Genomic DNA, 23,453 nt, shown 5'->3' on the forward strand with positions numbered 1-23,453 from the left:
ATTATATATTTAAGTAATTATAAAAGATTAATTAAAGGTTTTTTATATAATAAAAGTATAATTTTATATATTTACCTATTTACTAATTATAATAAGCAGCTTACTTTATAAGCTAAAAATAACTTCTAAGAGGAGAGTATTATTAAAAAAGACTTTAAGAGGTTAATTTATTATAAATAAGATAAGTAAAATACTAATTAATAGAAAGTTAAATAAATAAAAATAATTAAATCTAAGATATATAATAAATAAAGTCTTAAGTAATTAATTAGCTTTAATATACTTATATAAGGTATTTTTAATTAATTAGTATTATTAATATAATAATATCTTATTTATATAAGTACTTATATAAATATAAATAGCCTTAAAAAGATAAGTAGTATAATCCCCTATAATAAGAATAAGCCTTATTATTATTATATATATTACTTAAGAGTAAAATTAATATAATTAATAGGTATATATTAAGCCTTTTTTAAACTATAACTTAAGCCTTATTTCTTAAGCTGTAGTTTAAGAAGGTAATTAGTTATTTATAATAGGGTTTAAGATATAAGCCAGATAGGAAATACAATAGTAATAGAAGTAGAATATTAAATTCAATGCATTTAATATAGGTGGCATAGTCCCCTGCAATGCAAGAACGGGCCCCATTCTGTGTTAATTACTTAGAGTTAAAAATCAGAACGGACCCTGTTCCTGTCGTAAATAGTTTAGTAAAAGGGAAGGGAAAAAGGTTTTACATGATTCTAATACAAATCAGATCAGATCTTGTGGCGCCGGGCGGAACACGGCTAATATGAACTTATAAGCTTAGTATCACGCGAGTGAGTACTAAAGGAGCTACTGTCCATGCCGCAAATCTGATCTCACTCGGTGCGGCCCCTGAATTTCCCCGGCATTAGTCTAGCTTCTTGGCTTTTGTTCAGGCTGGCGTATTGCTTGTTTCTCCTCAACTGAAGTGGCTTTATTGTTTCCATACCATGCAGATTCAATAGACAGGGAGACATTTCTTAGTTATTATTTATCTTAATAAAATAATAATACTTACAGAAGTGATGCTTTCTATATAGATATTACTAGACCAGAATTAAGTTAACCTATAAGTACAAATAAGTCCCTCCAGTGTTAAGCATTCTCAGCTAAGAAATATTAATTATTAGATCCTAGATCTCTCTCCCTTATGTAAATTATATATAAAAAAAAGTAATAGAAAGGCTCTCCCAGACTAGACCGAAACTAAAATACCACTAAGTGATATTACATTCCTTTAATGTTTTGTTTGCAGTTAAGACTTGTGGCTGAGAGCTTATATCCCCAATGCGAACTTAGCATTCCATCTGCACCACTGCCCTTATATAGGCCAGTTATATAAAAGACACGTAGAAATTACTAGCCCAAACTGTAATAAAGAATATCATTTCTTGCTGCGGCAGACATTGCCGAGCTAGCCGAGGACATGGTTGCTCAACACTCCTGGATCGGGTCGGACACTGCATACGGTCTCGAATCTTTTTGTAAGCACCGGAACCGCACTAAATAGCCCACCGAAAGTTTCACGCATCCTTACTGTCGACCAGAATGATTAAAGGCGGATGAACTAGAATAAAATAAGTTCTGCCGATGGTGCCTCATGATGAAAGCTAGATGTCAGCCTTGTTTTCTCAGATCGCTCTCTGGCCTATTCATTCACATTGTGCTATTTATTTATTTCCTCCTTCCATTCCTTTCCTCGATCATTTTAGTTAACCAACTGAACATTTATTCATTTGTTTCATTATTCAGCCAATTGACAAGCTTCTTTTTCCCTACGCTCCTCTATTATGTCGCTTCGCCGCATGGTGGGCTTCTGGGCCCTGGCCTTCTTAGGCACAGGATCCGATGCAACTTTGGTAGGCAAGCGGGCCATTCAGACACAGCCCATCGAGATCATCGACGGATCGTCTACATTGTATGATACTTTGACAAGGTATGAGATGTAGGGATTTCTCACCGGCTTTCTTTAGCTAATGTCCGTAGTACATTTCTCATCCGAACTGATGCTACCTACACTGCCACTACCCCCGTTTATGGACATGGTGAACCAAACACTACATTCAACATTCCCCTCATGGACTCTCAGGGGCTATCATGTGGGACTGTCATGGTAAAGAGCCATGTGACTATATTATCGTCGACTGACCGTATAATAACTGCGCCTGAGACAACCACTCTGCCTACCGAACATCCATGCGACATAGTAACCGTGATCGTCAGACTGCAAGGTTACAAGAAAGGTGATACAAAGGCTCCTCTTTCCCAAGCTCCGGTCTTGGCTTTATCTCCTTCTGAGACCGAAAGTTCTACCGTTTCTCAAGGTGGCTCTGCCATTTCTTCAGATCCTACAGCGTCATGGACTACAACAACTGGGCAAGGCACTGATAGCACTGCTGTTAGCATCATACAGACTCCTTCCCAGGACGGCTCTACAACTACTTCAGATCCTGCAGTGCCGTGGACTACAATAACTTCTCAAGGAACTGGTACTGATCCTATGACCATCACGCAATCTCCAACTAGACCTGGTGAGACAGGAACGGTTTGGGTCATGGTCCCCAGGTCTCAAATGACCTCGGATTCCCCGATTGACTATACCACCATCACAAGCACCGGCACCGACACCGGTACTTACACCATCACCGAGGCCCCGTCAGGATCTGGCTCTGGTACGGTGGTAATTGTGGTACCGAGCCCATTAGCTCCATACGTAACCGTGACATCCTATGATGGCTCGATTACAGCTGTAGTCACGAGTACAATAACTCCTAGTGCTCCTGGAGAAACTGGTACTGTTGTTGTCTATGATCCATACGAATGGGAGACCACCACCTCTTATGACGATGCCGCTTCGTCTGACCATACAACGACTATGTGGCCTTCTGCGTCTGGTCATGTAGGTACGGTAGTCATGTATATGGCATATAGATGGGTGACAGTCAGCTCATATGACCAAACAATCACAGCCGCATCTACAAAGACTATTTCCCCAGCGTCCCCAAACCAAACAGGTACCGTCGTGGTATACCAACCAGATCCATGGATCACAGTTACTTCCTATGGAAGTGTCACGGCAGCATCAACAAATACTATATATCCAACTGCTCCAGGCGCAACAGGCAACGTTGTTATTTATCAGCCATACCAGTGGCAAGTCGTCACCTCTTACGATCCAGGGATCACAGCCGCATCCACAACCACTCTATCACCGTCTCCTGAAGCACAGACAGTCACTGTTATTGTATATGAGCCTTATAAGTGGGCTACCGTCACGTCTAATGGAGAGTTTACATCTGAATCTACATCTACTATATCTCCAACTGCTCCAGGTGCAACAGGCACTGTTGTTGTGTATCAGGCTTATCAGTGGACGACCGTCACTTCCTTTGGAGAATTTACAGCTGCATCGACATCTACCATATCTCCATCTACTCCAGGGGAGACGGGCACCGTAGTAGTCTTCAAATCGCAGCCATATACGACCATTACGTCGTACGGAGCCGTCTCGACCGATACCACATACACCTCGCCTCCTCCTGCTCCTGGCCAGACAGGTATTGTTTTGGTTTTAATGCAACAGCCATATACGACCGTTACTTCGTACGGAGGCGTTACGGCTGAATCTACAACCACCATAGCTCCATCTACTCCAGGGGAAACGGGCACTGTCGTGGTCTTTGATCCGCAGTTTTACGTGACTATCACCAGATATGGAAGCGTCACGGCTGCCGCTACAACAACTGAAAGCGATGATGGGCCCATCCCAACTCTTACCGTCGTGGTTGATCTCCCTCAGCCTTACACTACAGTCACCAGCTATGGCTCCTTCACCGCAACCACCACTATAACATATCCGCCCTCTGTTGCAGGGCTGGTAGGCACTGTAGAAGTTGATCTTCCGCAACCTTTTACAACCGTTACGAGCTACAAAGATGGTCTGACCGCAGCTGAGACTACAACATACTCAGTCGCTGTGCAAGGACAGTTTGCTACTGTCGAGGTTGATCTACCTCAGTCCTACACGACAGTCACAAGCTACATTCCAGGCCTCGCAGGCCCGGCATCTACAACCTTACTGGCAGCTAATCCAGGCGATGTGATGACTGTAGTCCTTGGTCTTCCTCAGCCCTATACAACTATCACGACCTATGTCGACAGTCTGACTGCACCTTTGACTACGACAAATCAACCGGCTTATCCCGGGGATCCGGCCACTGTTCTTATTGAAAGCCCTCAGGCATATACAACCGTCACCACGTATGTTGATAGTCTGACTGCACCTCTGACTATTACAAACCAACCAGCCAGTCCTGGGGATCCTGCCACGGTTATTATTGAGAGCCCTCGGGCATATACGACTGTCACGACTTATGTTAATAGCTTAACTGCTCCTGTGACTACGACAAATCAACCGGCTTATCCCGGGGATCCGGCCACTGTTCTTATAGAAAGCCCTCAGCCCTATACAACTGTCACGACTTATGTTGATGGCTTAACTGCTCCTATGACCACGACGAACCAACCTGCTAATCCTGGGGATCCGGCCACTGTTCTTATAGAGAGTCCTCAGGCATACACGACTGTGACTAGTTATGGCTCTTGGACTCAACCTCTTACTACAACATTATCCCCGACTGGTCCTGGAGGCTTGGCTACTGTTCTTGTAGAGAGTCCTCAGCTGTACACAACTGTTACCAGTTATGGTCCCTATACAGCAGCAGTAACAACCACCCTAGCACCGGCATCTCCAGGTGGCGTTGCTAGTGTTGTAGTAGAACTGCCCCAGCCATATACGACTGTGACCAGTTATGGTCCCTTTACAGCAGTAGTAACCACTACAATGGCACCAGCATCACAAGGTGGTGTAGCTACTGTTGTTGTGCAGTCACCCCAGCCTTATACAACTGTAACTAGCTATGGCAGCTTTACAGCAGCATCAACTACTACAATGGCACCTGCATCCCGTGGCGGTGTAGCCACTGTTGTTGTACAATCACCCCAGCCTTATACGACTGTGACCAACTATGGCAGCTTTACAGCAGCATCAACCACTACAATGGCACCAGCGTACCAAGGCGGTGTAGCCACTGTCGTCGTGGACTTACCTCAGCCCTATACAACTACCACAAGCTGGGGTTCCTTCTCAACAGTTGGTACTACTACCTTGTCGCCAACCTCTCCGGGTGGCGTTGCTACTGTTGTTGTTCAACGACCCCAGTCCTATACGACCGTCACAAGCTGGGGTACCTTCACAGCAGCTGGTACCACTACCTTATCGCCAACATCTCTTGGTGGCGTTGCTACCGTGGTTATGCAAAAGCCTCAACCATACACCACTGTAACTAGCTATACCACTGTCTCAAGCATCAGCACATCCACTGGGACACCTGCTTCAGGCGGGCAGACTGCCACTGTAGTTGTCATCGCTCCCGCAGTTGGAACAAAGGCTGCAGATCAAACATGTAGCAACGCTGGTCTGGAATACGCTATCTATACCAACTCGTACTACAACGCTGATCCGCCTAATTACTCTGCCCTCAACGTAGCATATTTTGCCACAACTGCACCGACTTACAGTGGTATTACGAGTTCCATGGGCATTACAGAACCAGGAGGAGTAAAAGCAGGAAACTCAGGCCCTGCTCAGGCTATTTATCCTGGCTCACCAAGTCAGACATGGCAGTATAAGGCTGTGAACCATCGGGCATTCTTATATGCGCCTATCAATGGTACTTACTCTGTTGTTGTCCCATACTCCGATGAGGTTACACTGGTTTGGTTTGGTAATAAGGCTTTGTCAACATGGACACGTGCCAATGCAGATCTGGAGCAGAATTACTCATCAGGGCCTTCCAGCTCTAAGACCCTCAAGATGCAGCTGACAGCGGGTACTTACACGCCGTTCCGGGTTTTCTGGGCTAATGCTCAGGGAGACTATTCTATGATAGTAACTGTTACAGCTCCTGATGGTACTGTAATCGTTGATGGCTCTGGGTCATCGAGCAAATACTTTGTTAGATTTGCTTGTGATTCTAGTACACCTACTTATCCTGCATTTGGACGTGGCGGTTAATTTTATTACTTTTTTACTTTCTCTTTTTTATTATCTTTATTCCTTACTATCTTATATAAGTAGTTAAATAAAAATTAATTAACTAATATATATTAATTCTAATATAGGATATGATGCTAGTAATTAATAATTATATATTTAATAATATAAATATAACGTATATGATAAGCATGTGTCCCAGACAAGTATGTGTCCTACTACCCTATATACCTTAAAATCCAGTTTTTAAAAGCTTATAAAAAGCTTAGACTAAGCCTAAAATGGCTATAATTTTAATAGCTTATATATAAGTCCTAAATTAAGCTATATTAATTTTCTTAGATTTTTAAAAAAAATCCTATATAGCTATAAACTTTAAAGTATATTTATACTATAAAATACACTGTATTTTAAGGTTTTAAATATAATATAAAATAGCTAAAAATGTTTAAAAAATATAATTTAATAAAACTAAATATATTATTTTATAAAATATTTTTATTAAATTTTTAGCTATTTTATTTAAGGTAGCTAAGTGTTATAGGGTAGCCTATTTTTTGCTGTATAGTATGCTGGGTCACTTGCTTGTCTGGGTCACTCGCTTATTAAGTATGTTAACTTCTTTAATATATTTATAAACCTGCTAATAATCCTTTATCTTATTTTAGTCTTATTAACTGCCTAATATTTTTAGTAATAAAGTAATATTAGTTATTTTAGTTTTAAAAAATATATTATTAAGAGCTTATAAGTTTAATCTTATATTAATATTAGATATACTTAGAAATAGGAAAACTAAGGATTTATTTTAAGATATAAGCAGGGAATTAATAATTAAGTTAATACTTTATCTTTTTAAAAATATTAATTAAATAAAAGGCTGATATGGTTAATAAGCAAGTACTCTAGATAAGTAAGTACTTTAAAAATCCCTTAATCTTATATCTAACTATCTAATTAATTAATTCTTAATTACTTAATATATTATAATTCTTAAATAAAGCTAGAATACTTTTTGCCTATTAGGCTTTTTAAAATAATCTAAAGTTAAGTCTTTAATATATTATAAATATTTATAAAGATAACTACTTTACTTTATATTATTACTAAAATAGTATTTAATTATAATATAATTCTATTTTAAATTTATAAAGATTATTTAATTTAAGAGAATAAATAATAATTTAATTTATTTTTAACCTAAATTTATAAGGACTTTTATTATAATTATATTTTATAAAAGAAATAACTAATTTTCTACTTATAGATTATAATATATTACCTATTAATAAGTATTAGGCTTAACCTATAATTTTATAAAGTAATTATTAAAACTAAAGATATATTTATTTTAAAGATTTAATTAGCAAAGAGCTAAATATAAAGATTTAATTATTATTTATAGCTAGTTTAGGCTTATATAAAATATAATTATAAAGTATAATACTTAATTAAATAATATCTAAAACTTTAATAAAATTAACTTTATAATAAGCCTTATTATAGCCAGTATAGCTATTATAGGATTAAAAAGATAAGAAAGATTAAAATTAATATAGCCTAAAAAAGAAAAATAAAATATTATAATTTAATTAATTAATATAAAAGGTTAATTAATTATATTATTTATTATTAATATTAGCTAATATTATCTTATTAATTAATACTAAGAATATAACCTCTTAGGTCATTAAGTTATTATAATAAGCTAAAATAAGTAAATAAATAATAAGCTAGGTCTTAAATAGCTAAAGTATTTTAATTAATTTATAATTAAATAATTAAATACTTTATAATTTATATTTTTAAGATTAAGTTTTTTTTATATTATATATTATATTTAAAGCTATTTTTAAAAAAATAATATTTAAAAGGGTTTTAAAAGAGCTAAGCTTATTCCTCTTAACCTAGAAATTATAATCTTAAAGCTTAATATATAACTATAGACCCTAATACCTTTAAAGGAGGCTACTTAACTATTAATACTATAAGCTTTAAAGACCTTAAAGATAATAATTAAGGCCTAATCTTAGTTTAAATATCTTAATAATTCAATTAAATATTATTATAATAGCTTTTTAAAGTTAATATTAAAAGCCTTAAAGTCTCTTTTAAAAAAAAAAAAATTATAATATATAAGAAAATATTACTAAGAGCTAAGGTTTAAAATCTTTAAAATATAAATAAGATACTAAGTTAATATTATAAGGTAAAAAGGATTAAATTATAAAAAAAAAAGGGAATATAATTATATACAGAGTACTATAAGTAATTAATTAAATAAATATTAATATATAAGTAATAGTTATATTATTAAAAAGTAGTAATTAAGGAAGGTTAAAATAAGTAAGTAATTAATATTATAATATATATAATATGGGCAGTTATAATATAAGGACTTATAAGGATATTTTTAAGTTATTTAGGGAGGAGTTTAGTAAGTAAAAGCTAGCCTTTTTAAGCTATAGCTTAAGAGCTTAAGCTATAGCTTAAAAAGGCTAAGGAACATAGAGTACTTACTTATCTATTCTACTTACTTATTAAATATATTATATTATTTAATTAATAATAAACACCTTATATATTATATATATTAAATTTAAATATTAAAACTTCTTTAATATTTAATATTTATAAATAACCCAGGTACAATATACTTATATAATTAATTTATATTTAGCCCTGATATTATGTTTTTACTGCCCCTCTAGCCTCCTTCGCCTGTTCGCCAACATCACGGGTACAATCTACAAACTTCCCCTTGAGGTCTGAGCCCTTTCCGGAGCTCAGCCATACACAAGTCCATGCTGGCAAGGCGGCCTCAAAATGAGGTCTCTTGGCGCCTATCTTATTCATGTGCTCGATAACGTAAGGGGCCTCTCGTTTTGTTCTTTCGGGGAACGCCGTCTCGTGAAGGTTAGTATCTATCTCGCCCGGGTGAATGCTGAAGATGGATATGTTGTTATCCACCCCCTTCTCAATCCTCTGCACTTGATCGAGCTCGACTTGGAGAGTGCCCGCGAATCTGGTGATAGACGTCTTGGCACAGTTGTATGCCGTGGTCCATGGGAGGTCCGCCTTGGCAGCCCGTGATGAAGTGTAGATTATGACGGCTTGGTTCCTCTCGCGCATTTCTGGAAGGACGAGTCGGGTGAGTTCAACTGGTGCTCGCACGTTCAACTCCATGATGTCCCACCAATCGGTTGCATTTGTCAAGTGGAAAGGCTGAAAGATGTTGCTGCCGGCATTGCACACCAACACGTCGACGGGGCCGAGTTGTTCACGGAATTCGCGTACGAGGCGTTCTTGATCCTCAAGCTTTAGTACATTGGCCACAATGCCAATGACCTTGCCGTCGAGACCTAAGCTCACAATTTCGGCTTTTGTTTCCTCGACCTGGCTGCTTGTTCGTGCCGTGACGCAAACATTAGCCCCGGCTCGCGCCATGGCGAGTGCAATCTCCCGGCCGATACCCCTGCCGGAACCTGTTATCAGGACATTCTTGCCTGCTAGTGAGCCTGTGAGTCGATCTGGGTCAATCTCGGGATAAATGCCAGTGCGGAGGCTGTATGGTGACTGCATCATCTTAAGTACAAAAATGGTTTCAAGAATTAATACGATAAATCGAAATGATTTAATTGCTGGTCCTAGAGTTACATGATATACCAATCAGCTTGAATATTGCACTGGCGGGCGCATGGACAAGCTTCTCGGATAAGACTTGCCAGGTGGACTTCCCGAGTGGACTTCCCGGGCGGGATTTCCGGACACCGTCATCTACCGACCCCGCGTCAAAAACACCGGGATTCCCGGTATAAGCTCGATGGGCGCGGGAACTCTTGTTAGTTGATAAATAGCGTCTGATATCATTCAGCGTCAGAACGTTTCTGGCCCAATAGATGCCGACATTACCGGAAAGAATATCCCTTAAAAATGGCATTCGAGATTTACATTCCAGATAATCTGACCTTCCAGGACTACATTGCCGTTGTTCAAACAGCAAGGGTCTGGGCAGATGGTTATGATAGAAAGGTATAAGCATAACTTCTTTTATTCCTACATAAACAAGTAAACAGAGTAATGCTAATTGCCTTTTCTCCAATTCTAGAGTGAAGAGCGACTCCTCGCCGCTTTAGCACCAGAGGTTTCTGTCGACTACACGTTAATCGTGCCAGCGTGGGGAATAAAGCAGTACCAGGCGGCCGAGTTCGCGGCACTTTGGCTCTCAGAGGAGCACCTAGGCCTTAAGCCCTTAGTGACACAACACCTCCTGGCGCAGCCATATTTCAAAAAGGTCACTGCCGATGAAATTGTGGTAGAGTGGCAGCAATTGGCAAGTCATGGACGTTTACAGGCCGATGGTGGGGGCGCGAGGGACGCGTCTGCCGCGAGGATCAACGAGACGAGTGATGGGAGGAGTTACATGCAGCATCAGTTCGTCCGCGTCGGTGGTCTCTGGAAGATCGCGACGATTACCCCTTCTCTGCTTTATCAGACTGGGGACTTTATGCGTATTAGAAGACCAGACGGTGAGCAGTAGGCTACAGCAATGATGCCGCAGAAGCAATAAACAACCTTGCACAATACGTCAGATGCTATTTGGTGAAACTTGAAGACAGAAAGCGACGTCTGGGTAAGGGCTCTCCAGGCTACGGTTTCACAACCATATCCTGGAGAATCTGCCCATGGCGGTACTCTTCTATTCAGGTTGCGTATCGGACATGCATGTATTTTCCCAACTTCGCAGGGGCCCAAAGACCTGTAGCAACTGCTTCTCGCATTCATCTACAGGTTCCAAGGCCATCTAAACGAAAATGAAGTACAGCCATGAGGGACCGAGACCGGAAAAGGACAAACGTAGACCAGTCCCACGACGTTCTTCAAAAGATTGCTGATTGCTTGAGACTAAGTAGGGAGAAATAAACTAAAGTGATTACCAGTCAAGTATACCTATGAGCACCAGAAGGATGGACTTAAATATCGCGCATTTGCTTCCGACGGACATCCGAATCTTCCAGAGCAGACTCAACATGGCTGTTCATCTGAGAAGCAACCGACTTAAGGAAGCACGCAGCTACTGCATTTGCCGCCACGACGACGGAGATAGCAATCCATACAAACCTCCACGAGTACGTATTCGCATGATCGTTTGCGGCGAGGACTTCGGGGATCAGGGACGCTGGCAGGCCAGACACATGTTTCAGGGCAGTTGGGTTTCCGCTGTTGATGGCGCTCAGCACGTCTGGAAGCAGGCTTGAGTGCCCCGCGGCTGCAAGAACCGAGCCAACAGCTTTTGGTAGTGCGGTGCCCATCTTGTTGTGATAGATGGATGTGAAGATGGTGATGCCAATGGCGCCGCCAAGGGCACGACCGGACACGCTGAGGGTTCCTGCGGTGCCAAGCAGGTAAGACGGCACGGAAAGGGACAACGCGACCACTGGGGATGTTAATATCAGCAAGGCACGTAAAGCCATAAGAGCCACAAGGAGTTGCTCACCTGGGATCACAGTGGTGACCGCAGTTCCGCATCCAAAAAGTGCAGAGAACGCATAGGCCCAGGAAAGTCTACTAGGGTTAAGTAGTGCCATAAGGCCTAGAGAGATCCATGTTAGACATAATTTGCATAAAGCACATCAAGGTCATCCTCAGTGAGGAGATCTGTGACTTACCTACGAACAGGCTGCACCAAATCAGTGAAGCTACCAAAATAGTCCTGTATGACTTGGTTCGTGCCATTAATATGCCGGCGGGCAGGCAGCCAAAGGCTGAAGTTGCCAGGTACGGAGTGAGGATAGTGGCGATCTTGACGGCATCCGTAGTGAACATGGAGGCAATATGTTGAGAAAAGAGAACATTGACGCCCAGTAGAAGCATGCCATCAACAACGCAGACAAACAGCAGGATCGGGAAGTTGCGAGAGACAAACATGTCGTGATGGAAGATACCTTGGCGCGTGAACAGCCTTTCGTAGAGTCCGAAAGCAAGCAGACCAACGCAGCCAATAACCAGGGATGCGAGAACCTGGCTGGAACTCCATGGGTATGTGTTTCCTCCCCAGGTCAATCCGATCATTATAGATGCGATAGATACCACAAACAGCATGATTCCAAAGTAATCGACTTGGGCGAACAGGTCGTCTAGGCGGGACTGCTGGCGGCGCAGGGTGGTAGGCGGAGGATGGTAAAAGCAGGTTACCAGTACAGTGGTGGTGCCGTAGACAAAGGCGTTGAGGTAGTAAGACCACCGCCAGGTCTGGTACTTGACGAAGGCACCTGCACCAAGGGTACCAGCGATGACAGCACAGCTGGCCATAGTTTGGGAGAAGCCCATCGTCCATGGACGGAGCTTGTTGGGAGTCACTTCTTGGCCCGCAGGTACACCCATAATCTGCATAAGATGTTGTCAGTTTGGGGCTATCCGTGTTGATGGCAATGGTGCAGGAGAGATGGGATTGACTTACACAGCCCGCATTAGCGAGGCCAGTCAAGATGTTGCCAATGATAATGGTTGATATTGACTTGGCCGAGCCAGACACTACGGAACCGACAATACCGATGATGCTTGCTATGACGATGAACCATTTCTTGCCGAAGCGATCGCTCAGGGAGCCCTTTTTACAGTCAGCTTTGGGCCTCCAGAGCTAGCATAGAGGTTAAGAACTTACCAAGACCGGCCCGAAGGCCAGAGTCACCAAAAGATTAGCATTCGAAATCCAGGCCTGCATTCCGGCGTCACCCAAGTCCATGACTTGGAAGTGAATAATGGTATTGGTCTATGTTCGAGATATACAATAAGTTCAACCGTCACAAGGAATGGCAATGCTTGAAAGGTAGAACATACCGTATTAGCTATAGCAGCGCAACAGTTCGCCATGGACAGAGCGAATACAGCCATGAGTGTCTTCCATCGCACCTGGTAGGCGCCAGCTGGCTCTTCCTCAACTCGCGGTGATATAGTTGGCTCTGGAGTCACTGGCATCTCATTATGAGAGATGGAGACTTTATCTCCGTCCGCCATAACGCAAATGATAATACAGGTTGTAGTATGTTTCTTGTAAGTGCAGAGATGCGAGAAGAGAGACGCCAGGGGTAGAAATCTAAGTCGTATTACAAAGTCAACGCGACCGTTCAGTCAATATAAGCCCCACCGGAGGTTGTACCCCAATAGCTCCCATGTGTGTATGAGACCGGGATGTCCGGGCTAGTGGCACACCAGACAGATCACAACCCCAGAATATCCAAATGAAGGCTGAACTTCTGAAGCACTAATTGTCCTATGAGATTGCGGGGTAGCACTAGGTAATTCCCCAGATGAAGGTAGGCGGGGTAAGCCTTAGCGTGGGTATACGACAATTGATCTTATCGCTACTACTACGTATGCCGATGCTGGTTAGGATGACAGAGTATCTGCACCTCGGATTTTCCGCAGCTGATGAACCTCGCATATCATCGCTTAGCTTTTCGGATGGCCCGGTTAGACGAGGGCCCAGCGACTTGGGTCTACCATTCAAATGCTGACAATATGACAATGAACCATGACTCCGATATTGCTAATGAGAAGCCTGAGCGAGGGGTCGCCGGCAGTAACGCCGGCATCGACTAATCCTGAGGAGAGTTGTTCAGTACTAATGTGCGAAATGGCGAGCCTGAGTTGAAGGATGGGAACATGCTTATTAGCGACAACGCTTTGACAAAGGCCAAAAGAGGATGTCAACTTACCTCTATATTAGTCATATGGCATACATTATAAGGAAGCTTGCAGCGCAGCAAGACCCTAGAGGAGATGGGCACGTCTCTGACGTTTGTAATAATATCTAAGAGAAAGCTGTCATTGTTCAGCCGACAAAACCCCGAGCCTGTTCGTCCAACCTTGTCTGTGGAATGGGACGCATCAGGGCGAGATGGAATTTTACAGCGTGGACTTTCAAAGTAAAAAGACAGCCCGTCATGCCACACGCGACATTCCCTTTCAGCAACCCAAGCTTTGGCATTAGAGCTGGCACCGCAACTATTATCTCATTCAGCGAAGGGTTGGAAGTCTACTAGAAGGTCTAGAGTCTGACACAACACACAAGGTTCGCAGTGAAATGGTCTACAAATCAAGAGTGTTGCAAGGAGTTGATAACAACTGGGCTTGGAGCCCCCCAATCTCTATCCTTATCCTTATCGTTTACAGGCTAGGTTGCGTCGTGACGGCGGTTATCTTTCTTCATACAGCTTGGATTCTATATATAAGTTTCGGTAAATAACATATTTAAGAACCTTCCCGTTGCAAAGGAATAAGGTGAATCTATGTATTGGTTTTGTTAAGAGTCTTAGAAAAAGAAGCTTATCCCAGCTAATATCTATGCTAGACTACTTCTGGTTTCATTGGTGAGTCTCGTCATCTCAACCAACTCAGCTGTGCTTGATGAACCGTCGACCTTGCGTCCTTGATCAGACCTCACTCTGTACATGGTGTTGTCAGATAGACCTGGCGCATTGCTCAACACTCTTATTGGCCGCCCTGCTGCAGATGAGTTGCATTGGTGGCTTCTGGGGGTAGCATCGACTGAGCTTTGCAGTCTCGGAAATGTCTTGAGCATCAGAACTCGAAGGTTTGGCATGCAAGCGCACCAAATACCAACATTGAGTTCTATAACGGACCAGTAGCATGTATCAAAACTATCCCCTGTGGTTTGGATTAGGACACGTTAGAGTAGGGAAAATAACAGGTTGCTTACATGTAGGGTTTGAAGAATTGCCAAACGCTACCAGATAACGTAGTCTGAGGATGCTGACAACCGTCACACTATAGGAAGAGTCAGTCACCAAATCCTGTAGAGAATGATTAGTTTTATGCTTACAAAGTCCCCACGCCGAACATAGAGGCAACTGCAAGCTTCCTCTTCCATTTCATCTGGAGATGAATCAGTTGAGAGATTGGGATTCCAAGCATCCAGAAATCTAGAATTATTCCAACTGCAGCAATGGCCCATGCTAATGAGTTAATCCCTATACAATGGCCCTTATGCAGTTGGTCCCAGCCCTTCCAGTAGAAACTAATTGGTTGACATTGTGTAAGGGCTAGTAGATCAAAGATAATCATGCATAGCACTGCTATGCCAACAGTTCCCCATATAAGCCTTTGAAAGGTTAGCGAGATTCATGGTTGACTTTATTATTGAGAGGATACCTTCGAATCGTAACTCCTGGAAATATACGGAGGTAGAAGAGCAGAACGCAGATCTTGGTAGCAAAAACGTCCGTGGCGTAAAGTGTTTGACCAGCGTAAAGAAACTTCGACTGTTAGTGGCCAGACTTGGGATAGGACATTGGGATACGAACGCATAGGTAAGCCGTGACTGTATCTGGACTAAATCTCCACGCATCCCGCCCGAGGCCATTCCTGGAGACTGACAGCATTGTGAGTATCATGATCTTGAGTTGAAGGTGGCAAAGTTACACATACGGCCATGTAAACAGACAATCGAGTTGCCTAAATTCACCAGCTAACCATGAAGCTGATAAGTACGTGCAATCGTAGGACAGTAAGGCCAAAGATTACTTACAAAAGCGCCCGTGATGACGTAATCGTCAAGCTGGAGTCCAGGCCCATATCGTATCTTCTCAAGGAATCGAAGGCCGACTGTAATTCCAGTAATTACAATTAACGTTATAGTGAGGATATTGAATTGCTCGTGTTTGTCGCGAATGGGGAAGTCACATGCAACCGAGGTCGAATTTATTGCAGCTGCAAAACTCAGTTAGTACGTAAAAATGACACATCAATATTCATTTGTTACCGAGAGCTTCTCTGGGCAGGCAGTGAGTCTCAACGCATGGCAGCACGTCGTCCTTGAGCTTCGGATCGCTGCAGAGACATGTTGCATTCGTCCCGCAAGAAGACGCTGAGACAAAATCTAGAACACAGCTCTCCTAGAATCAACGTGTTAGCGTCTGAGTGCTCCCGGCAGGTTGATCTACGTACCGCGCAGCTGGGAAGGTGAGTCAGAAAGTTCGAAAGATCGCTGCAAAGAACCTGGCTCATGAACCAAGTCCATGTCGCCAGCAAAAGCAACCGTTGCATGGTTCAGACGCCGTACCGTGTTGGCGTGCAGCAGACAGGGTCGAGATTTGGAGTAAAAGTCCTCAAGGCGACATATTCAACTTATTTTTCACATGCTTCAGGCGTTCGAGAATTGACAGCCTTATTAACTCTCTGTCAGTAATTGACCAAGTCAGTGGAGACGGCTCCTTTCCTCCGCATGCAGCCCTCAGATAATTCTCATTACCAATACTTTGGCAACAGCGACATCTCGGGCTGACGCCACCAACCCCACAATCTAGGGGGATCGACACAAGTTATGGAGCCCGTAGCAGCCTCCTCTTGACGGGAATAAACAACCTTCCCATTTGAGAAATTAAACTCCAATAGTCGCGAAGATCATGTCTGACATTTCCAAGCTTTGGCTGGCCGTTTTTTGTCAAAGCTTTGTTTCGCCTCACAAATCAACACTTGTTGTTATCATTACATAATGTTTGCGATCCACAGTGTTCTCAAAGATAATCAGTCTTTGCTACCTTCTATATTAGATAATAAAATAAATCCTTAACATGCCGTATTGCCGACATCAGGGGTCAGAGAGAAACGTAGTTAAATACAACGGTGAGGAACTAATGTTTAATGTTATCGACTAGTAGATGAAAGTATGTAAAGAATCTCAGCATCGAGCATGCGACCCAGGCTACCTGTTCATGTAGGAAGCCCTTGTGCCTTCTTACAGGGTAACGTTTGGCCGCAACCCTGTTTCCTGAAACCCAAATCGATCTTATCCCGAAGGAATGGCATCCTATCACGAGTTGTTCATCACTAACTGTTCTTCTCATTCCCCTGAATTACGATCAGCCTCATGCTCCTCTCCCGGAGCCGATTATATCTTTAACTAGTACAGACCTACTCTCACGGGACTTACCAAGGACTGGTACAGTGAATCCTTGTCACTAATTTAGTTCAAGCTAGGATAATGGGTAACAAGACTTGACGGATAGTAACGGAAGCGAGCTCGGCTTAGACTTTGCAAAGACCTGGGCGACCGACGTCACTTGTAAAGTTTGTTTAACTGAGGTACAATTCGCCGTGTGGTCATGACAAAATGCAAGTCGCAACTGGTAGACTTCCGTTCCCATGGAGAGTCAGGCATCGGCTTTTGGCGAAAGATAAGCATTATAGATATTTCTCAAGGTCTTGTTGACAAACACATGCAGCATCCAAGCACCTGATTCATGATATGAATACTAGCTGCATTGGCGCAGACAGGGGGGTTCGGATGACATCAAAAACACCGCTTTCCGCATTCAAGCTTGGGCTGGCCTCCCAGGTTTCCCATCAAAGCATGCCTCGTTTTATGAGGACATATCCATTATATAGAGGATCGACACTCCCTGCGTAGTCCACTTCCTTTAGTTAAATAAAGCCTTGAATTAAAAATAACAGTCTATTTACCTCCATATAGTAATAATGCATTACAAAAAGAAATCGCTATCTTGTTAATTCATCTGTCTTTGTTCATACCAAATTCTCTGGTCACGCTCTAGCTTAATTTCAAGAATCTTCGCATATGATATATCGGCAATGGAAATGCCTTGTATAATATCATTGCTCAAAAGTTCCAGGTAATGCTCCGCAAGCAACCTTTGATGTTTCACCTCCTCCGCGTCAATGTCGTCTTGGTATCGCCTGATCCGTGCTGAGATCTTCTTGATGGTGCCCTCTTTTGTATCTTTCCTATCTTCAAGGATGCAGAATGCACGTCGTCGCGTTCGGAGCTCGTCTTCAGCATGTTTCTCTTCTTCGATTGCTTGGTCGCTCAGATGCCGCAGGCTTTGGCTGTGCTGCTCCAAGGCAGCTTGTGTATCGCGTGAGAAAGACTGGGCGAGGTTTTGAAACTGTTGGAGTTCGTTCTGTTTTGTGTCTGCTTGCAAGACGGCATCTCTCCATTTCTGTATTGCAGCTTCGTGAGCCTCCGATGCCTCTGACAGTGAGGCGTTTATCGTTTTCAAGGCTTCTCTTTCGGTTTCTAGCTCGTCTTCATACTCTTTGAGATTGTCGCGAGCTACTTCAAGACGACGAGCTGAAGCTGCGATTGCTTCCTGGATTATGGTTAGTTGTTCTTAAAGGAACGGAAGCAGATAACTCACTTCAAGTGTTTGTTTATTAGTTACGCCAAGGTTCGTGTTCGTGTTTATGTTTGCGTTTGTGTTCTCACCATCATCGCCGTTGGGGTTGCTGTCATCCACATCCATCTCCATATCATGGTCCAACTCGAGCTCAGGTTCAGGTTCAGGCTCAGGCTCGAAGTCAGGCTCAGGCTCAGGGCCGGGCTCAGATTGGGCCTTAACCTCGGCGACATCGTCAGCTGTCGGCGATCTGGTTTCGGCCCAGCGCTTCTTCTGGCGCGACTGCGGGTCTGAGCGTGGAGGTCGCGGAAGTATCACCTCGTCGTTTGAGTGTTGCCTCTTCCTAGCTCGAGAAGACGGTCTTCCGCTATCAGTCCCATTATTGGTTGATCTCCTCCTGTTCGCTCTCTTGTCATGAGTATATATAACCCAGTCCAGGGCATTTGATGAATGCGTTGATGTCAAAACCCAGTCTCCCTTCTGACCCATTAGCCATTCAGTCAGTTCCGATAGAGTGACATTATGTTCGTCATCACACGCAAATTCAACAGCCATAACAAGCGGTGCCAACATGTGTTTATCTAACGCCTCTGGTATCCGGCCAGGAAGAAACTCCCAAGGCCACTGGCCACATGCCTTGTGAATCTGACGCAGTTGTTTACAGACTGCCCGAGAACTGCGATTATAAGGCTCAGGAATAGCCGTTTTTTCAGATGTAGAGGGGCCATGCGATGCCCTTGGGCTGGCCATGTTGAAACCTGACCGCCGACGAGGGTGACCTGCGTGGCGTGAGCGGGGTGGAAAATTGTCTTGTCTTGCTTTATCTTATCTTATCTTATCCTATCTGGTGATCCGGCAAATCTTAGTTCCGGCACAAACTTCCAATTAAATCTTCAAGACTAATTAAGAACAGAACTACTGGCTATCACAACCCCCTGCGGGGCTCCTACGTTTCCCAGCATGCATTATTGAAGGCCGCCTTTTATGACTTGTATCCTACTACTCAGAATCTAGGCTAATTAAATTAGTCTTAGTTATTGCAGTTAAAGTCAGATAGGATAATAATTATTAAGAGTTCAGCCCAGCACATCATGTACGCTCTTGGAAGACGTTTCGGACCAAAGCCGATTAAAACAAGCTTGCCTAGTTTGTTGCTTCACCAATAACAACAACTGTTCACGAGGTAAGAGGCTCGATGCAAGCATCAGCTGTCAGATGTATCAGCTCAAAAATAAAATTATTAAATGTATTTTCAGGCACCAACAAGAGGTATCCATAATGAAACTGGATCTGTCTTTCGTATTGTCAAGAAACTCATCTCGTGTGACGAAAAGCATGGTTTGCCGGGAAGCGCGTATTGGGAATGATACAATGTTGTATTTAAAGCACGAATTGGCTGGTAATGCCGAAGGACTCCGCGCCGAATGCTGTAGCTACAGGTCTACTAGTGTTAAAATGGAAGGTAAAAAGGTGGACTCCGGCCTTGGCAGTGATTGCAACGGTGATGCACACCAGGGTTAGAGCGGACATATAGACGATGATGGCAGCTAGGAGTGATAGCCTGTCTCCGTTGAAGTAGTGAAGACGCCGATCAATGGTCAATTCTTGATATAAAAAGGATGGACTGCCGCCATCATTTCTATCGTGCTATGTAATCCTCCTGAAATTGTCGACATGTCGTATAAAACGTTGTTCCTACTTGGTCTTGCCACCATCGCCCTTGCTCTTCCTTCAGACAGGGTTAGCAAGGAGGGTCTCGTGGCCGGCAAATTCATCGTCGCGCTTAAGCCAACTGCCAACGTCGATCTTGATTTGCACGCTCGATGGGTGTCGGGTGTGCACGGACAAGCCCTCGCCCGCCGCGGCGTCGAGTCTGGTGGGATTGACAAGACGTTTAGCTTCCCTGGTTTCCAAGGCTACTCGGGCTTGTTTGATGAGGATACCATCGAGATCATCAAGGCCAATTCCAGTGTAAGCAGGTGAATACCTTGGATGAATCCGCGGAATTGACTCGGAAACAGGTCTTGCATGTAGAACGTGAACTGACCTTTACTATTGCCTCGCCAGTCACACAGCAAAGTCCTCCCTGGGGTCTCTCGGCAATTTCCAATGCCAACCCTCCATCTTCGAAGGCCTCCTACACCTATGACTCGACAGCCGGTGCAGGAACATTCGTCTATGTTCTAGACAGTGGCATCTACCTCGAGCATGAGGAATTTCAAGGCCGCGCTGTTTTCGGTGCAGATACGTCAGGTGTTTCCAGCAAGAAGCAGCACGGTACGCTTGTCGCCGCCATCGTCAACGGTGCCACATACGGAGTTGCCAAAAAGGCGACCGTTGTGGATGTGCAAGTTCTGGGCGATGATGGCGGTTCGTCCAGCGGTGTTCTGGCTGGTCTTAGCTGGACGGTCAACGATGTTGTGTCCAAGAACCGCGCTGGCAAGGCCGTCATCAACATGAGCTTATCAGGAGCCAACTCGGTCATCTTCAATGAGGCGGTACAGAAAGCTATTGACGCCGGAATTCCCGTCGTCGCAGCCGCGGGGAATTCCAACGAAGACGCTTCGAAAAGCAGCCCCGGGAACCAACCTAACGTTATCACCGTCGCAGCCAGCAACAAAGACTATCAGCGATGGGCTTGGTCCAACTGGGGGCCAGCTTGTGATATCTTTGCTCCAGGTGAACAAATCACATCAGCTTGGCCCACGTCGGCTTCGGCAACCTACATTGCAAGCGGCACGTCAGAGGCTTCTCCTCACGTTGCAGGCGTTATTGCCTATCTTTTCGCACTCGAAGGCTCGCGCACACCGGCTCAGATTTGGTCTCGACTTCAGGCGCTGGCGATCAAGGATAAAATCACAGACGTTAAGGGGGTTCCCAACCTATTGGTATACAACGGAATTGGCAAATAATGCACCTTGTCCGTTTAATAACGGACTGACTTTTATAATCTAACTACCGATCATAAACATCCAGATTAACCGAATTGAGAAGCGCGATTGACTTCTTCCTCCAAATATCCTTTTCGACCGTGCTACTAACGTTTCCTTGGTATACAAAATTCTGCGGAAAGCCATGACCCGTCGTCTTGTAAATTGGCCAAGCAGGAATTGGCTTGCCTAGACTTATCATGGCATCTTCTCGACCCTTCCAACCGTTCGGATCTCCAGTTGCCACAAACTTGGCAAAATCGCCAGACATGAGCCTTGCTAGATCCCTGTATGACTCTGGTAAACCCAGAAAAGGCGGTGTGCGTATTGGTGCGTAGCCTGTGCCGTTGAGGTTTATCATGGAGAATGCCACATCGACGAAGTGGGTTGCTCCCTGGACATAGGTAGCCCATGCTGGAATCGCGTCAAATCGATATGAGTAAACAGGCAGCCCCTTGCCTGCCCAAACCTCGGCAGTCAGTCTTCTCGGTGCTACCATATTGACATCCCCGTAGTAAGTCGCCGCTCTTCGGAACTGTTTACCATAATTTGGAGGGGGTACCCAGTCAGACGCAAGATTGTGAAGGACCTGGTCCTGGCTTCGTTCGGGATATGCTTTAGCAATTGTGCGAGCAAAAGAGATGTTGATAGGTGGAGAAGAGTTCTCTATGGCTGTGATGAACTGCGCAGTTGTGTTGATTCCCAACTTTGAGAAGCTTGTGCCTTCGTCGGTGGTCGCCCCGACAATGATTGGAACCTTAACGAAAGCGCCATCTTGCAACTGCTGGGAAGAGTGTCGGGCCACGAAGTCTCCATCTATCTTTGGATTCCACCCGGAAAGGGCGGTACTATTGAGTGCTTTATTGAGATCAACGAATGGAAGAGACCGCAGACATTCGAGCGAGCTACAGCTGGTGCTCTTGAGAAGTAGCTTGTACAAATCCTCCGATAGGTCAGATTGAGAGGCAAGGGAGATGGGTGCGCCGCTCTGCAGGATAGCTGAGCGGAACAGCTTGTCATCACGACCGTTATAGGCCAGAATCTGAGCACCAACAGACGCAGCACCAGCGCTTTGGCCCCAGATGGTCACCTTAGACGGGTCACCTCCAAAGGCTGCAATGTTCTCATGGATCCAATGCAAAGATAACCTCTGGTCGCGAAAGCCCATGTTTGAGTCGCCAGTCTCGAAAGCTTCGGCTGAGTTGAGAAAGCCAAATGCGCCAAGCCGATAGTTCATGCTGACTGCGATGATGGGATGGCCGAGTTTGACGGATTGTTCGACAATAAAGGTGAGGTTGTAGCGGAGGTCTACGCCACTGCCTTGGAAGTAACCTCCTCCGTGAATCCATACAGCCACCGGCAGTTTCTTGTTGGAGTACCCTGAGGGTCGTACAACGTTAAGATACAAACAATCCTGTTTGGTATTAGTCCGAGTACTATCATAGTTCTTGTTATACGTACTTCACTCGTATTGTAACCCAGCTGTGATGGCTAAGACCGTCAGTGAAATCGCTCATAATTCATGATAGAATTAACTCACTCCATAGGCCACACAAGCAGGAGAGTACTTGTTCGCATCACGGGTTCCTTTCCAAGACTTGTCGTACGATCGAGGGTTTCGGAATCGCAGGTCGCCAACGGGAGGCTCAGCAAAAGGAATGCCTAAGAAAAAGTCCTGATTATACTCGTTTGAGTGAATTCCTTGATAGGTGCCATTTTTGACAGTAGCAAAAGGCGTTGCGTCGTGTGACTTGTGACCTGGGACTCCTAGTGACCCGGGAATCCACTGAAACAGTGCAATACTGGCCAAGAGAAAAGGCTTCATGTTGAACACGGCTAAGATGAACTTGACTTTTGGTGTTGGTTCACGACTGGCCTACGATGTCTTCTTAACAGTACCTCGGCCATGTCGATCATATTCAACTACTTGGGCATGAGATATTTTCCCACCAATTGATACGGTCCTTGTTAATTAACTCGATCCTGGAGTGATTGACTTCAAAGTTATGCGGGGTTTAGTGTTTTGGCCCACTTTGCTCGGGTCATTAGGAGCCGGAATCTCCAATCCATGAAATTTGTTTCCCACGCCTGTTGAGGACAAATGGTATGTAAACGTTGTGTAAATATTGAACAGGAAATAGTCCCAATGAAAACTTGCGACTGCTACTCACAGATACTCTTCTGTTAAGCTATTTAGAAGTTGTAAGTTATCGAAGGCTATGCGATGGGGAACTGTCCTCGCGATACATCACCCCAAGTTTCCCCATACACCAA

The 23,453-nt window shown here is 43.8% G+C and overlaps 8 protein-coding genes across 8 annotated transcripts; 3 read left to right on the forward strand and 5 right to left on the reverse strand.

Moving 5' to 3' along the window:
* Positions 1–1,841: 1,841 nt before the first annotated feature.
* Positions 1,842–6,112, forward strand: FOIG_15372 (uncharacterized protein; the record flags this gene model as incomplete). The annotated part of the gene is made up of 2 exons (XM_031216729.1): positions 1,842–1,972; positions 2,023–6,112. The coding sequence occupies 2 exons, from the start codon at positions 1,842–1,844 to the stop codon at positions 6,110–6,112; spliced, it is 4,221 nt and encodes a 1,406-aa protein (XP_031053562.1).
* A 2,596-nt stretch (positions 6,113–8,708) lies between these two features.
* Positions 8,709–9,706, reverse strand: FOIG_15373 (uncharacterized protein). Its single transcript, XM_031216730.1, has one exon. It carries the CDS (start codon positions 9,674–9,676, stop codon positions 8,780–8,782), a length of 897 nt encoding a protein of 298 aa, XP_031053563.1. The 5' UTR covers positions 9,677–9,706; the 3' UTR covers positions 8,709–8,779.
* A 252-nt stretch (positions 9,707–9,958) lies between these two features.
* Positions 9,959–10,675, forward strand: FOIG_15374 (uncharacterized protein). The gene is made up of 2 exons (XM_031216731.1): positions 9,959–10,123; positions 10,200–10,675. The coding sequence occupies exons 1-2, from the start codon at positions 10,025–10,027 to the stop codon at positions 10,629–10,631; spliced, it is 531 nt and encodes a 176-aa protein (XP_031053564.1). The 5' UTR covers positions 9,959–10,024; the 3' UTR covers positions 10,632–10,675.
* Positions 10,676–11,064: 389 nt separating this feature from the next.
* On the reverse strand, positions 11,065–13,108 carry FOIG_15375 (uncharacterized protein; the record flags this gene model as incomplete). Its single annotated transcript, XM_031216732.1, has 6 exons — positions 11,065–11,528; positions 11,589–11,684; positions 11,761–12,478; positions 12,552–12,701; positions 12,756–12,863; positions 12,932–13,108. The coding sequence occupies 6 exons, from the start codon at positions 13,106–13,108 to the stop codon at positions 11,065–11,067; spliced, it is 1,713 nt and encodes a 570-aa protein (XP_031053565.1).
* Positions 13,109–14,356: 1,248 nt separating this feature from the next.
* On the reverse strand, positions 14,357–16,159 carry FOIG_15376 (uncharacterized protein; the record flags this gene model as incomplete). The annotated part of the gene is made up of 9 exons (XM_031216733.1): positions 14,357–14,761; positions 14,814–14,881; positions 14,937–15,215; positions 15,266–15,369; positions 15,418–15,485; positions 15,542–15,581; positions 15,642–15,823; positions 15,876–16,008; positions 16,061–16,159. The coding sequence occupies 9 exons, from the start codon at positions 16,157–16,159 to the stop codon at positions 14,436–14,438; spliced, it is 1,299 nt and encodes a 432-aa protein (XP_031053566.1). The 3' UTR covers positions 14,357–14,435.
* Positions 16,160–17,521: 1,362 nt separating this feature from the next.
* FOIG_15377 (uncharacterized protein) lies at positions 17,522–19,020 on the reverse strand. The gene is made up of 2 exons (XM_031216734.1): positions 18,271–19,020; positions 17,522–18,222 (listed from the first exon to the last, which is right to left on the reverse strand). Exons 1-2 carry the CDS (start codon positions 18,997–18,999, stop codon positions 17,620–17,622), a joined length of 1,332 nt encoding a protein of 443 aa, XP_031053567.1. The 5' UTR covers positions 19,000–19,020; the 3' UTR covers positions 17,522–17,619.
* Positions 19,021–19,903: 883 nt separating this feature from the next.
* Positions 19,904–21,263, forward strand: FOIG_15378 (uncharacterized protein). Its single transcript, XM_031216735.1, has 2 exons — positions 19,904–20,220; positions 20,271–21,263. The coding sequence occupies exons 1-2, from the start codon at positions 19,924–19,926 to the stop codon at positions 21,159–21,161; spliced, it is 1,188 nt and encodes a 395-aa protein (XP_031053568.1). The 5' UTR covers positions 19,904–19,923; the 3' UTR covers positions 21,162–21,263.
* Positions 21,120–23,135, reverse strand: FOIG_15379 (uncharacterized protein). Its single transcript, XM_031216736.1, has 3 exons — positions 22,720–23,135; positions 22,641–22,670; positions 21,120–22,593 (listed from the first exon to the last, which is right to left on the reverse strand). The coding sequence occupies exons 1-3, from the start codon at positions 23,002–23,004 to the stop codon at positions 21,205–21,207; spliced, it is 1,704 nt and encodes a 567-aa protein (XP_031053569.1). The 5' UTR covers positions 23,005–23,135; the 3' UTR covers positions 21,120–21,204.
* Between the last annotated feature and the right edge of the window lie 318 nt (positions 23,136–23,453).

This window comes from Fusarium odoratissimum, assembly GCF_000260195.1.
Source record: "Fusarium odoratissimum NRRL 54006 unplaced genomic scaffold supercont1.51, whole genome shotgun sequence".
In the NCBI taxonomy this organism is placed as follows: domain Eukaryota; kingdom Fungi; phylum Ascomycota; class Sordariomycetes; order Hypocreales; family Nectriaceae; genus Fusarium; species Fusarium odoratissimum.

Excerpts from the sequence above, each read along its gene's own strand:
- FOIG_15378 (XM_031216735.1), top strand. The coding sequence starts at position 19,924 with ATGTCGTATAAAACGTTGTTCCTACTTGGTCTTGCCACCATCGCCCTT. Across the intron at positions 20,221-20,270 it reads TCATCAAGGCCAATTCCAGT|GTCTTGCATGTAGAACGTGA; the intron begins GTAAGCAGGTGA and ends ACTCGGAAACAG.
- FOIG_15374 (XM_031216731.1), top strand. The coding sequence starts at position 10,025 with ATGGCATTCGAGATTTACATTCCAGATAATCTGACCTTCCAGGACTAC. Across the intron at positions 10,124-10,199 it reads CAGATGGTTATGATAGAAAG|AGTGAAGAGCGACTCCTCGC; the intron begins GTATAAGCATAA and ends CTCCAATTCTAG.
- FOIG_15373 (XM_031216730.1), bottom strand. The coding sequence starts at position 9,676 with ATGATGCAGTCACCATACAGCCTCCGCACTGGCATTTATCCCGAGATT.
- FOIG_15379 (XM_031216736.1), bottom strand. The coding sequence starts at position 23,004 with ATGAAGCCTTTTCTCTTGGCCAGTATTGCACTGTTTCAGTGGATTCCC. Across the intron at positions 22,671-22,719 it reads CTGCTTGTGTGGCCTATGGA|CCATCACAGCTGGGTTACAA; the intron begins GTGAGTTAATTC and ends TGACGGTCTTAG. Across the intron at positions 22,594-22,640 it reads TGGGTTACAATACGAGTGAA|GATTGTTTGTATCTTAACGT; the intron begins GTACGTATAACA and ends AATACCAAACAG.
- FOIG_15377 (XM_031216734.1), bottom strand. The coding sequence starts at position 18,999 with ATGGCCAGCCCAAGGGCATCGCATGGCCCCTCTACATCTGAAAAAACG. Across the intron at positions 18,223-18,270 it reads CTAATAAACAAACACTTGAA|GAAGCAATCGCAGCTTCAGC; the intron begins GTGAGTTATCTG and ends ACCATAATCCAG.